An 11,663-nucleotide genomic window follows, 5' to 3' on the forward strand; every position below is an offset into this window, starting at 1 on the left:
AACAGAAGACGAGAGGGAGAAGAAGAAGAAGAAAAAACACAGTAAAGCAACCGATGACAATGTGGAATCGTAGTTCAAAATGATGTAGCGGAAGCGGATTCGAACTCCCGTTTGAATATTTTGGTACAACACAATGTGGTTGTGGGGTGTGGGGGGGGGGGGAAAGGGGAAATGAAGCTCCTCTTTCACACGTCCCACGCCAACCGAACACACACACACAGCACTCAGCGCGGTAAACAATAAATGCAATAATATTAAGCCATTTTCTTACACAACACAACGTGGTGGAACGTGATCACGCTCACAGACACACACGGAAATTTAAATTGCCACCGGGGGAAAATAAAAGTAAAAAAAAGGAAACAAAACGTAACGTAGGGAAAATATATGCAATCCCCGATTGCCTGCTTGAAGAGAGTAGGGAAGAAATCACAGAAACACACACTCAACACAAACGAAGCAAACGAAAATCCCAAATGAAAATGATAACTGCCGGTACGACGATATATGATGCATGTACGAAGATGCAACAACACTAGATAATTATGTCTGCGATCAAGAAGTGGTAAGGTGATGGTGCAGTGTGCAAGATCAGCATTAGAGAAACGAACAAAATACAGTAAATCAGTAACTTAGCAACGCGAGCATAAAATGGGGTGTGCAAGTGGCGTGAGAGAAGGCGTAAATTATTATATTTATACTCTATACAAACTCATTGCCACACAACCAACCAACCAACTACACGCATTACATACAGTACACAAACACACACACACACACAGGAACGGATTTTCCGGTTACACTTTTAGCGAGATGAATATAATTCACCTGTTGAGGAAGCGAAGCGAACCGCCTTGCCAGAGATATCCCATAGAACGTGACGGAGCTTGAACCGGCATCATATAGCAACAAACTGACGGGTTGCAGGGAAATGCAAAGGAAAAGGCAGAAAGAAAGTAAAAACATCATACTAAATTGCACACGCAGATGGAAAACGGAATGTAAGACGGGCTAGACAGATTGCGGGTACAAATTTGGGGATACAACAAGACTATTAGCGACTGTAACGATGATTTGACAAAACCGTTCACCGTAACTGTAAATTACAAAATGAAACCCCTATCGGACAAAAATCGGTTGCTGGGCGAGCAGGGACTCCCTTTGGAAGGAGCCAGGCGCGTATGTCGCCGGGGATTCCAATGGAAAGCATCACATGCAAACACGATCATCGGAGTCTGATGGTACGGGGCACGTGTGTAACCGACGTGTAGCAATAACGGAAGCAAGGAAGATACGTGGTTAGGAGGAAAATAGGAAAAGGGCAAAACAAAATAGATATAACGCACGAGCGATGAGGGAGTAGTGAATAATGGGCAAGCAGAATGCATACACCGTTGTAATACAACGGACAAACCAAAAACAAGTCAGAGAACTTTACAAAAGACTAGCGAAAGGAAGGGGGGAAAAACGCAGCAGAATGCAGCCACACACTACCAGAAGAAAAGTTGAACGTTGGGCCCGGGAACACGGAATTCGCCAACCTCGTTTGCTGCGCCCCGTGCACGAGCGAGCGATGCAAGAGACAAGGGACAAGCCGAATGCAAACACTATTCCCGGTGAAGGGAAAATTAGGTGCACGGAAGTATGCTGTAAAGAAAACCGTAACAGTGAGAGTAACGAAAGGCAAACAAATGGTGTAAAGAAACACGATAAAACTTAAATACCGGAACAGCGGGCGCGACACATTTAAGCGAGCCAGTAGTGTTCGTACGTTGTACGAACGGGAGGAGAACGAGAAAAGAAATAAAACAATGGCAAAGACATTTTGAAAAATAATCTCATCCAAGTGTGCACGTTTTAATGTCCTGCCCGCGTGATTGATTGCCCACCACCGATCGACAGGCTGCTTATGTTTCTTAATTTACTAACAGCAACGCAGTGTGGCATTAATGTGGTGCTTTTTGTTGTTTTCGTTTTTATTGTGGAACAATCATACATTCTCACTTAGAAGTTAACCTGCTGCCGGAAGTGGTGCTGCAGTTTGTTCGCCTTCACGCCCACCTGCTGCATCAGTTTGGCGTGCTGTCGCTTCATGACGTGCATATCGCGAGCGTTCCTTGCCGCCGCCTCCTGCTGGGTGGACGTCCAGCCGAGCGATCGATACTGGGCCAGAACCTTGTGCAGACGCTGTGTCGATTTCTTTACCACCACTGCTCGGTTCGGGTTGATGCGCTGTTTGTAGTAACGTAACAGTGAACGATGTCCTATCACATTGCCCGACGGTAGCACCAGCTGATACTCGTCCCCATCCAGGCCGGACGGTGTGTCTATCTCCGCATCCACGTCCATACCGTCCTCGTGGTCCGGGTAGCTGCTGCTGTAGTCATAGAAATCGACGTACTCTGCCAATGCTGCTCCCTCGTGCAACATTTTACAGTGCACCTTTTCCGTCATGTGGTTGCGCACCGCGTCCAGCGAATAGAATGTTCGACCCTTCTCGTTGCACCACAGACAGATAAAGTCTCGGCACACCTTCTCCGCCAGGTAGGTAAGCAGTCCCTCCACATCGATGCAAAACTCAGCGTCCGGAATGAAGAACGAGTGGGTGACCGACATGTGCTTGATGTTTTCCAGCAGATCTTCACTGTGGTGCGGACAGAAGATGCAATCGTTGCGTTCGATCGGATTTTCAAACTCCACGTCCTCCCAGCCGTCCGAATCATCGTCCCCGAGCATTGCCTCATCAACTTCGACCTCCTCCTCGGCAGCGGCTGCCGCTGCTGCGGCTCTTGCTGCTGCGCGTGTCGATTTGACCGATACTTCCAGCTCTGCTTCCATCGCGGTCGAGCTGCTGCCCGGTCCTCCATCAGCCGTGCCATTGCTTTGGGCGAGATACTGCTGCAAATTGTCCTTGTGCTTCCGGCTGTCCAGATGGTTGTCGTGCGCGTTCTTTGACTTGAAAACTTTCCGACAGGCCTTGCAGTACAGCGATTGGTCTTCCTGAGCAGCTGCGTCCTCTGTTTTCTGTTGGATGATACGTTTCTCAAACTCCTCTACCGTCACCGGCGGGAGTTCGGCCAGCTTGCGCTTCAGATTGTACCGATGCCAGTGGGTTTTGTAGTGTTCGCGCTGCATTTCGGCCGTCGCAAAACGGACACCGCAATTAAGACACGTAAAACTCGACATTTTGCCACACTGTTTAGGATGCTTTATCGTTCTGGAATCTGGTCTGGTCTTTAAATTATTTCAAGAAAACGTGCAAAATACTTTGACGGCTCATAAGTGTTGTGAAATGTGTGTGTGTGGTTCTTCTACTTGTTGTTTGCGCTCGTGTTTACGTTTGATTGCCCATCAAATGTGTGTTTATTTCGTCACGCTGAAGGGTTTAAGTTTTGTTCAGAAATGAGCAAAGCTGGGCCATACTAAAACTGAACTCCTTTCGCTGGTTTTGCAAAACATGGTAAAATTTATCGAAGTGCAACGGATTACAAAATTAAAAAGATTTATAACCACGGTATTAAAATAAGAACGCGAACAAAAACGTAGTTCATGAGCTGGCTGTTAGCGCCATCTCCTGGTAAATAGGTGAAGATGATCAAAGCCAGAGAGCTGAACCAGTTTGTATAAACTGACCCAACTGTCATTGCGTTGCTTCGCCATACGATATACACAAGGCGCACTTTGTGCGCTTTCTGTACGTCCTAGTCTGTGTTATTTTTAGGGGACAAAACACGAAGCGGAAGATAAGCGCATCTCCTACGCTCGATATCGCGCATCAGAAGAGAGCTCCAATAACGTCGTGTTTCGTAGCGTATTTCACAGCTGCCGGTGCTTGATTGAGTCAGTTGCGACGAACTGTTATCGAACGCTATGGCAAACGCGGAAACCATCCAGGTCAGCTCGCTGCCACTGCCCCCCGCGCAGTACATCAACCTGTACACGGATGAAAACATACGCAAAAACCGTGCCCCGAAACCTCCGGCCCCGATCCAGGATGCGTACACAATGTTCGGCAGTCCGTTCAGCAACGACGATAACATAATCCGCCCGCTCGAAAGTCAAGGCTTCAAACGGCTCTACCCGCAACACTTCGACCGACGGAAGGAATTGAAAAAGCTAAACCACTCGCTGCTGGTCAACTTTCTCGATCTGATCGATCTGCTGGTACACTATCCGGACAGTCCCAGGCGGGCAGAAAAGATTGAAGATCTGAGCCTGCTGTTCGTGCACATTCACCACCTGCTGAACGAATTCCGGCCGCACCAGGCCCGCGAAACGTTGCGCGTCATGATGGAGCTGCAAAAGCGGCAGCGGATAGAGACGGCCCAACGGTTCCAGAATCACCTGGAGAAGGTGCGCGAGATGGTGAAGAATGCGTTCGCTTCCCTGCCCGATCTGACGGACGTGGACCGGCTTGCTGGCGGGTTGGAACCGATGGATGTGGGCGAGGCGGGCGATCTTGCCGGAGGCCGGGGCGAAGGTTGCCATCCGCTGGACCGGTTAATGTGTGATCTTGTGGATCGAATGTGAAGAGCCGGCAGCGTTGCGGCCGATCGAGCATATTGTAGCGAAGCATGTGCGAAGCGGATGTGAACGATGGTATACGGCGGTTAGCTTGATCGCCGATTTTGTTTTGTATTCATAATTCTCTGGAAATTTAATGAAGCTAAGAAGGGAATAAAATGCGGATAAGAGAAAATATAGTAAATTATTTCTTAAAACGGAACACTTGGTTGGTTTGACTATTGTTTAGTCTGTGGGAAGCTACAGCCCGTAACCAGTTTTGGTCTCATTTCTTTCACGGTGCACTAAATACACATGATATGTTCTTTCGTGCTTTGAACATTTTCCGGGATCCAGTATCGCGGGAAGTACCCTAGGAAGTTTCGATTTCATCCCCCATATCAAATAGACGATATATTTTGTGGTAATTATTATGTGACCGGGAAGAATGTTGCCAACTCCTCACAAGTAATTCTACATTCCTCTTCAGTTTAAACGGGAAGATTCGGAAAATTATTCGCTGTCCAATAAACAAACCATTGACGCACCCCTCGGGAAAAATGCACTCAGCGGTGGGTGTCAGGGCTGCTTCGCACTTTGATTTGTCTGGCACGCGGCTTTCGTTAAAAAGTGGCCTGCACGCTATCCCGCTCTGCTTTCGTCAAAAAACGGAGAAGGTCTGAGTGCTTCGTCCAGATAGAAAAGAAAGCAAAAAAGAAAAATGGCGTGCGTTCCTTGGTGAGAGATTTGTTATTGTTTTGTCTTGTGTTTCCCGGGCAAAGTGCCAGCGAATGTGTGAAAAATGTGTTATTTTGTGTACTGAACTTGATAAAGTGATAAAATATACAGCTGTATAGTGCCGCCGAACGCCGTACACAACGGTATAGAGTTGCAGCATTGCGCCACCCTCCTCCCCGGGGCAGCATAACCTTTGCCCGCGTGCCAATGTGGAACAAATTGTTTACTTTCGTGGTTGTCTCGTTATGCCTTTTTTAGCATTATTACAATGAACCATCACCGGGACCGCAATCAATCTGTCGATTCGAACGAAGATCTGAGTGGAGATGAGGCTTTATCACCGAACAAACGTGCGAAAGTAAGAGAACCGTGGACCCATAGCTCATTCTCCAGCAGCAGCAGCAGCAGCAGCATGGGTGCCCCATCGAGGCAGGTTGAGTACGGTGAGCATGGCAGTGGCGCGAGTGTGTCGCAAGGTGGTGGCCCGCCAGTGCGAAACGGCCCCATTGCAAAGGGTGAAGAAATTGCTGCAACGTTAATGCAGGTGGCAGAAAAACCGGACCGCTGCTGGAACTTTGATCTGCAGCACTGGCTCACGTTGTATCGGACGGTCCGGTTTCGGGATGTAAACTTTCCGGAAGCGGCGATGCTGATTTCCTGCTCGGCACAGATCTATGGCCGCAAGGTAGACTACCTGAGCGACATCATAATGCACATGAACGACGATCAAAAGGCACGGGAAAAGAAAACACGAGAGGAAGAGAAAGGTAAAAGTGGCCAGGAGGGGGGTGGTGAGCAGGAGGTGGAAGAAACGGCGGCAGCAAACAAGAGCACCGGCCGGAAGCGGGCCGGTCGTTTCAACCCGCAGTCACTGTCGGACTGTTTCGGAGATTTGGAGTTTACGTGCAACGATCGAAAGCTGGCCAAGCTGGAATCGCTCGTCCAGCCGGTGCCGATTGTCGATGTCGATCGGCGGACCAAGGTGCAGCAGATGCAGGACCTCTGTACGGAGCTGCGCACGAACCCAAGCCGACAGCGGAGACAGGAGATTCTGAACCGGTTACGCGATGACGCGTGCATAGCACCGATCATGTCCAGCAATGGGGCTGCCAGGAAAAATCAGATCCTAGATCTCGAATCTGGCGAAACGATCGGCACCCGGTACGACTACCAGATTCATCTGAACTACATCGATGGACGCACCGGGTCGCTGATCGCGGAACACGATCTTAAACGGTTTTTCCAGCGGTGCGACGTAATGGACTTTCTGTCGGAACAGCACGAAACGGAACGGGCGCGTTGCACGCGGCTTGGCATGCCAACACCAGCGGACAGGCAGTGGCAGGGTGAGCGCGAACTCAAGCTGTTCATGCCCCCGGAGTATCTCAACAATCGGTATCGCATCAAGCTAAACGATACGACCGATTTCGATAACGCGCTGATCCAGGCCCGCGTCACCAGCTTCAGCTCCGATCCAATTCTCTCCCTCATGGATCATGCGTTGCGGGCGCAGAACATTGCCGCCCAACAGTTGCCCGCCGAATGGAACGATCCGACGATATCGACGACGACGATGCAGAGTAAAGCGTCCGAAATACTGAATGACTCCGGGTTCGATAGCAAGTCAACGTCCATCATACAGGCCGACGACTCGGATCCTTCCTTTAGCGGAGCACTGTCGTCCAGCCGTACGGACGATTCGACGATCGAAAAACTGGAGGATAGTGGTGTGAACGCGTCGGATGAATCGGAGCAAGACACCTCACACGAACGCTCGATCGATGCTGCGCTAGAGTCGCAGGACAAGTGCACCGATTCCTCGCTTACAGACGCGAGCGCAAACGAAAAGTCCGCCTCTGCAGCATCCCGGTTGAGCGTGGACGAAGGTATCGGAGTGGATCGTGAATCACCGCCCCGAGCGGCGGAAACGACCGTGCCGGTGGGGGGAGCGGACAGCAGCACAAAATCCGGATCGGTTTTATTCACCGGCGGGACCGTTTTCCCCCGATCCTCACCAGTGCTGCGACCGGTAAAGTTGGTGCAAAACATTCTTGGCATCCCGGAAGATTTGGCACGCAAGCACATCCAGTTTGCGCTGCCAAACGAATATCGCAAGATGAAGTCGGAGGTGAGTGTATATTGGGGGATTATATGCTGGTGTATGTATTACGGTTCGATTACATGTGTTGTTTCCCTTTGCAGCTTGTTAAACAGCGCGAAGCAGAAGCAAACGAACTGAAAAGTTTCCAACTGCACCGGTTAAAACCTACGGCAAAATCGATGCTACGTCCCTCAACACCCGAACCGGAAGGTAATATACGCGTGAAAACCATTGTTTTCCCTTCTATTATCTGCTATAATGTATCTCTTTTCTTCGATAGATTTCCTTGGCTTTGAAGACGAACTGCAAACACCGACGAAGACGAGCCCGCGGAAGATGAAATATACTTCCTCCGCGAGTAACGAATCTTCTCCAGTTAAACAAAGGCGTCCATCAACTCCGGAACTCAGCTTCGAAGGGTTCGACGAACAGGACATTATTGCTGCTCGGAAAAGGGTCGAAGCGTTGAGACGATGTGTGGAGAAACCGAAGCCTCCGGTCAGTCCGAAACGCGGCAACGGTTCGCTACCGGCAACACCGACAAGAACCCTCTCGTGTGATTCCGGAATATCGGACACGGTTGACCGAAGCGGTAAGGAACCGGTCAACGCGACCCTGCTCGATGCAATCGCCGACGATACGGATCACACTGAGTGTGATCTTCCCACCCTGGAGGACGACGATGGTGGTGGTGAGGATGGGACCGAAGGACAATCGAAACCGGTAACGCACCAACCTCGGCAGGAGCATACGGACGCGTCGAACGCACGAATTCAGGCCAGCATGAACGAAGCGAAGGAACGGTTCGACAAGGTTAGCCAGTGGCACCGTAAGCTGAAACCCATCTTGATCGAGTCGGAAAAGCGGAACCACTTCGACATACACGCGTACGGTACGGAGATCATCGAAACGTTCGACCCAACCGTGCCGCTCGGCGCGGAATCGATCACACTCGAAACGGTGCTGCAGAACAAACCACCCCACAGCACCGCACGCTTCTTTCTGTCCGTGCTGATGCTTGCCAACACGAACAACGTACACATTACGAACAGGAACCCGGACTCGTTACGTCTTTCATCGACCGCCGAAATCGAGTTGCGCCTGCTGAGCCGCAAACGACACCACAAGGAACTGGAAGCGCTTGGCGAGCTGCTACCACCACCAGCGTCGACCGATGGTTCGCCCGAGCCGGAACGCAATCGGCAAAAGCGACAAAACCGAAAGCGAAAGCATGCCGTGCAGCAGCAGCCTGTAGAAGCAGCGCACGGCGCACAAGAAGCGGCAACGCGGGAAGATCCTTCCAGCCGTGTGGGGGGTGGGTTGAACGTCGAGGCCGGGGATGACGATGCCTCCTTCTTCGACAACGTGCAACAGATGTACGAAGATCTGAACAGTGAAGTCTCGCATCGCAGACGCCTAGCGTTCCGAAGGGGAATGCGGAATTGTGCGTACGGACTGGGCGATGCGATGTCCAGTACTTTGAAGGAAGGAGAAACACAGCCGGAGAAATCGAGCAGTGGTAGCCAACCGGTAAGAGGTAAACCGCCACCACCTAATGCCATACCGCAACAGCGCAACCTGACTGTTTGTCCGACGCGCGTTACAATGCATCCCGAGGAGGATGTTCTCTCGGTTGATCTGCTAACCAACAGTGCGACTCTTGTGCCGGTCCGCGATACGGACACAATGTGTGCTAAAAGTGTGTACTCCATGGCGGAATCGGGGTACGAATCGATGTTTAGCGGAGGAGACGACGTCTAGCGAACCGCTTGATGGATTGGTACAGGTTTAATAGTTTTATTGTAAAGTACGATTTAGCTTAATTGTAGCGTTAACTACTGACCCACAGGCTGAAACAGCTGAGTGGTATGTAAATAAGGGACACACTACTATTTAAGATGTTTTACTTTCTGCACCCTTTCTCGGTAATTGCGGTACATGTGACGCGCTCGGTTTAGAAGTTAGTAGTTAGGAATGTTGCCTCACTAGCAGTGCGAGATCCCCCTTAAAACTGCCTCACACCTCGTTCCCTTCAAGCAGAACAATAGTTTCATTTTCATCATCATCCCACCACCCTAACGAAAGTACAAAGCAATCACGGTGCAATTAGTGTTTAGTAGGGTCACGCACGAGCTTTGAGGTTGAATTTCACAGCCACAGCAGTTTGCCTCCGGACATACGGACACAATCCTTTTTGCATTTTCCTTTAAAGATCTTAACGTTTTATTGACTTAATTTTGATAATTAGCTTTACACAGCACACCCTCTGTACCCAGTATTGTTTTTAGTTGTTTGCGTTTTGAGTGCAACAAGTGATTTAAGCACACGTTGATTTGCAATGTTTGGCGCATTTTCATCGAACGGCACAGCCCTTACTGATTTTATTGATACGTGCAATTAATGTGTTTAATTCTTAGTCCTTAAGTTTCCCAGCAATCGGACTCTATCGATAGGAAAGTAGGGCGCAAAGTTCTAATCGTGGTCAGGGTTTGTGTACCTTTCTTACGTTTTGTTTTAAACAGTTTTAGTGGTACGGTGTATAGAACTCTCTATTTATTTCCCTTGAAAGCCGACTCTTTGTTTCGGTAGAAAACTTTACCCTTGTCCTGTATTTTGTAAACCTTTACTTGCTAATGCTAATGAAAAAAAAAACAAAAAACAAAAATGTCTCAACCCTTTGTACCGCTGTTCCTTATTGCGCTAGCTCTCACCCGGAATCGGGAATATCCGGAATATCCGAACCGACGGTACCGATATGGCATCTAACGAGGGAGAGATAGTTTGGAGTTGGAGATATGATCAGCTAACTGAATGCAAGAAATTCGCTTAAGCATGTACTTTACCGTCTGTGAACCGTGCCTTTCCCTCGCGCATGCCTTCACACCTTCGTATTCCAGTTGCTACCATCCTCCGGCAGCAAGTTGTTCGTGATCAGCAGCACAATGTCCACGATCCACCAGATGCCGACACCGCCGAGCGTCAGCAGCTTTCCGACGGCCGTACCCGTCTGCCCAAGGCAGAACCGATCCATGCCGAGAAATCCGAGCAAAATGCTGTACAGCAGCGTCGTGACGAAGTAGTGGTCCGTGTACTTGACGCACGGGAATCCGTCGCGCAGAAACTCGCGCGCTCCGTAACATTCAATATTTTCAAACACGATACAGTTGACCTTCGTCACCTCCACCTCGTCGTAGTAGACACCGCCAAACTTTACGCACCCGTTAGCGCCCGCGTCTCGGGCCGTACGGTTTCCCTTCAGATTGATCGGCTCGTCGCAGTCCATAAATTCGAGCGGCAGGAACGAACATTTTACCAGCGGGCTGAGTGGGTTGAACGTGGACGATTGGTTCGACACGGCCGCATCCTTGTCCTTGGTAATTTGGGCAGTTTCCACGATGAAAACGGCCGAAAACAGTAGCAAAATTAACATTTCCAGCGCAGGGTGCTGCTTCTGGTGTTTGTTTACAACTAAATAATGGGTAAACATAAATACGGGAATGAATTTCCCCTGACAGCTGCTAGCTGTCAGTTGGATGGGTAATTTTTAATCGAAAGGGATTTTTGGTAAATAATTTATTTATCATCGTTTGCAATGTGTTATTTATTCCTATCGGTTTAAAAGATTGAAAAGTTTAGTCTTTTTTGTGGTCTCAATACTTCCGTTTCGTTCTAGAATATAATTTTTCTTTTCCCTAAGATCCACCCTGAATCGACCTGGTGATCTTGGGGATCGACCACTGTGCGAGCAATTTAAACTGCAGTAATCGTTTTACGCAACGAGTGCACGTGCAAATTCAAATATCGTTTATGCTCTATTTCAAAACAAAAAAGCTACTTACAGCTGTTTGTCGTGCAATTTTACATCTGCTTTCCTTGTAAATGAAAGAAATTTACCTGTCGTTTCGATTTACTTATGTGCTATGAGACATGGACTCTGTCAAAAACATAATCTCGTTTAAGACCTAGCTGCTCATAAGGATGCTTGACCCCGTATGCGTAGAAGGACAAAGAATGCGTGGCAGAGTCGCTACAATGATAAGTTCTATGAGCAGTAGGGTAATTTCATCATGCCCGGGTGGATGACACTGGACGACATAGCACCTACATATGCTTATGGAAAGAACTGGCGGGTTCAGCTCAAATTGATTTGGTGAGATGACGTTGATACTTTCACCAGAGGGTACAGAATAGTGGACTGGTTGGCGACGACGCCAGAGGATAATAATTTGAATGAAGAAATTAGATCAGATTAATACTTAAATTTAATTTTATACTTTTTTGTACCGTAACTAACTTGTGTTTTAAGTCGCTTAACTTAGAA

At 48.9% G+C, this 11,663-nt stretch overlaps 4 protein-coding genes across 6 annotated transcripts; 2 read left to right on the forward strand and 2 right to left on the reverse strand.

The window, feature by feature from the left end:
* Positions 1–1,941: 1,941 nt before the first annotated feature.
* LOC118504278 (zinc finger protein 622) lies at positions 1,942–3,313 on the reverse strand. The gene has a single exon (XM_036038552.1). It carries the CDS (start codon positions 3,184–3,186, stop codon positions 2,005–2,007), a length of 1,182 nt encoding a protein of 393 aa, XP_035894445.1. The 5' UTR covers positions 3,187–3,313; the 3' UTR covers positions 1,942–2,004.
* Positions 3,314–3,645: 332 nt separating this feature from the next.
* Positions 3,646–4,726, forward strand: LOC118504279 (mediator of RNA polymerase II transcription subunit 7). Its single transcript, XM_036038553.1, has one exon. The coding sequence runs from the start codon at positions 3,871–3,873 to the stop codon at positions 4,528–4,530; it is 660 nt and encodes a 219-aa protein (XP_035894446.1). The 5' UTR covers positions 3,646–3,870; the 3' UTR covers positions 4,531–4,726.
* A 462-nt stretch (positions 4,727–5,188) lies between these two features.
* On the forward strand, positions 5,189–9,982 carry LOC118504277. Of its 2 annotated transcripts, XM_036038550.1 has the most exons (4): positions 5,189–5,384; positions 5,500–7,369; positions 7,444–7,552; positions 7,623–9,982. In XM_036038550.1, the coding sequence occupies exons 2-4, from the start codon at positions 5,510–5,512 to the stop codon at positions 9,101–9,103; spliced, it is 3,450 nt and encodes a 1,149-aa protein (XP_035894443.1). In that variant the 5' UTR covers positions 5,189–5,384; positions 5,500–5,509; the 3' UTR covers positions 9,104–9,982. The 2 variants fall into 2 exon arrangements, with proteins under 2 accessions (XP_035894443.1, XP_035894444.1); XM_036038551.1 differs by having other exon boundaries at positions 5,189–7,369.
* Positions 9,124–10,833, reverse strand: LOC118504280 (TM2 domain-containing protein CG11103). Of its 2 annotated transcripts, none has more exons than XM_036038555.1 (2): positions 10,186–10,833; positions 9,124–10,104 (listed from the first exon to the last, which is right to left on the reverse strand). In XM_036038555.1, exon 1 carries the CDS (start codon positions 10,827–10,829, stop codon positions 10,221–10,223), a length of 609 nt encoding a protein of 202 aa, XP_035894448.1. In that variant the 5' UTR covers positions 10,830–10,833; the 3' UTR covers positions 9,124–10,104; positions 10,186–10,220. The 2 variants fall into 2 exon arrangements, with proteins under 2 accessions (XP_035894448.1, XP_035894449.1); XM_036038556.1 differs by having other exon boundaries at positions 9,874–10,104; positions 10,202–10,825.
* Between the last annotated feature and the right edge of the window lie 830 nt (positions 10,834–11,663).

This window comes from Anopheles stephensi, chromosome 2 (genome assembly GCF_013141755.1).
Source record: "Anopheles stephensi strain Indian chromosome 2, UCI_ANSTEP_V1.0, whole genome shotgun sequence".
NCBI classification, from domain to species: Eukaryota; Metazoa; Arthropoda; class Insecta; order Diptera; family Culicidae; genus Anopheles; species Anopheles stephensi.

What these genes read in the sequence shown, in the direction of transcription:
- LOC118504278 (XM_036038552.1), bottom strand. Translation starts at nt 3,186, where the DNA reads ATGTCGAGTTTTACGTGTCTTAATTGCGGTGTCCGTTTTGCGACGGCC.
- LOC118504277 (XM_036038551.1), top strand. Translation starts at nt 5,510, where the DNA reads ATGAACCATCACCGGGACCGCAATCAATCTGTCGATTCGAACGAAGAT. An exon ending in ATCGCAAGATGAAGTCGGAG is followed by an intron (nt 7,370 to 7,443) that starts GTGAGTGTATAT and finishes TTCCCTTTGCAG; the next exon opens with CTTGTTAAACAGCGCGAAGC. An exon ending in CTCAACACCCGAACCGGAAG is followed by an intron (nt 7,553 to 7,622) that starts GTAATATACGCG and finishes TTTCTTCGATAG; the next exon opens with ATTTCCTTGGCTTTGAAGAC.
- LOC118504280 (XM_036038555.1), bottom strand. Translation starts at nt 10,829, where the DNA reads ATGTTTACCCATTATTTAGTTGTAAACAAACACCAGAAGCAGCACCCT.
- LOC118504279 (XM_036038553.1), top strand. Translation starts at nt 3,871, where the DNA reads ATGGCAAACGCGGAAACCATCCAGGTCAGCTCGCTGCCACTGCCCCCC.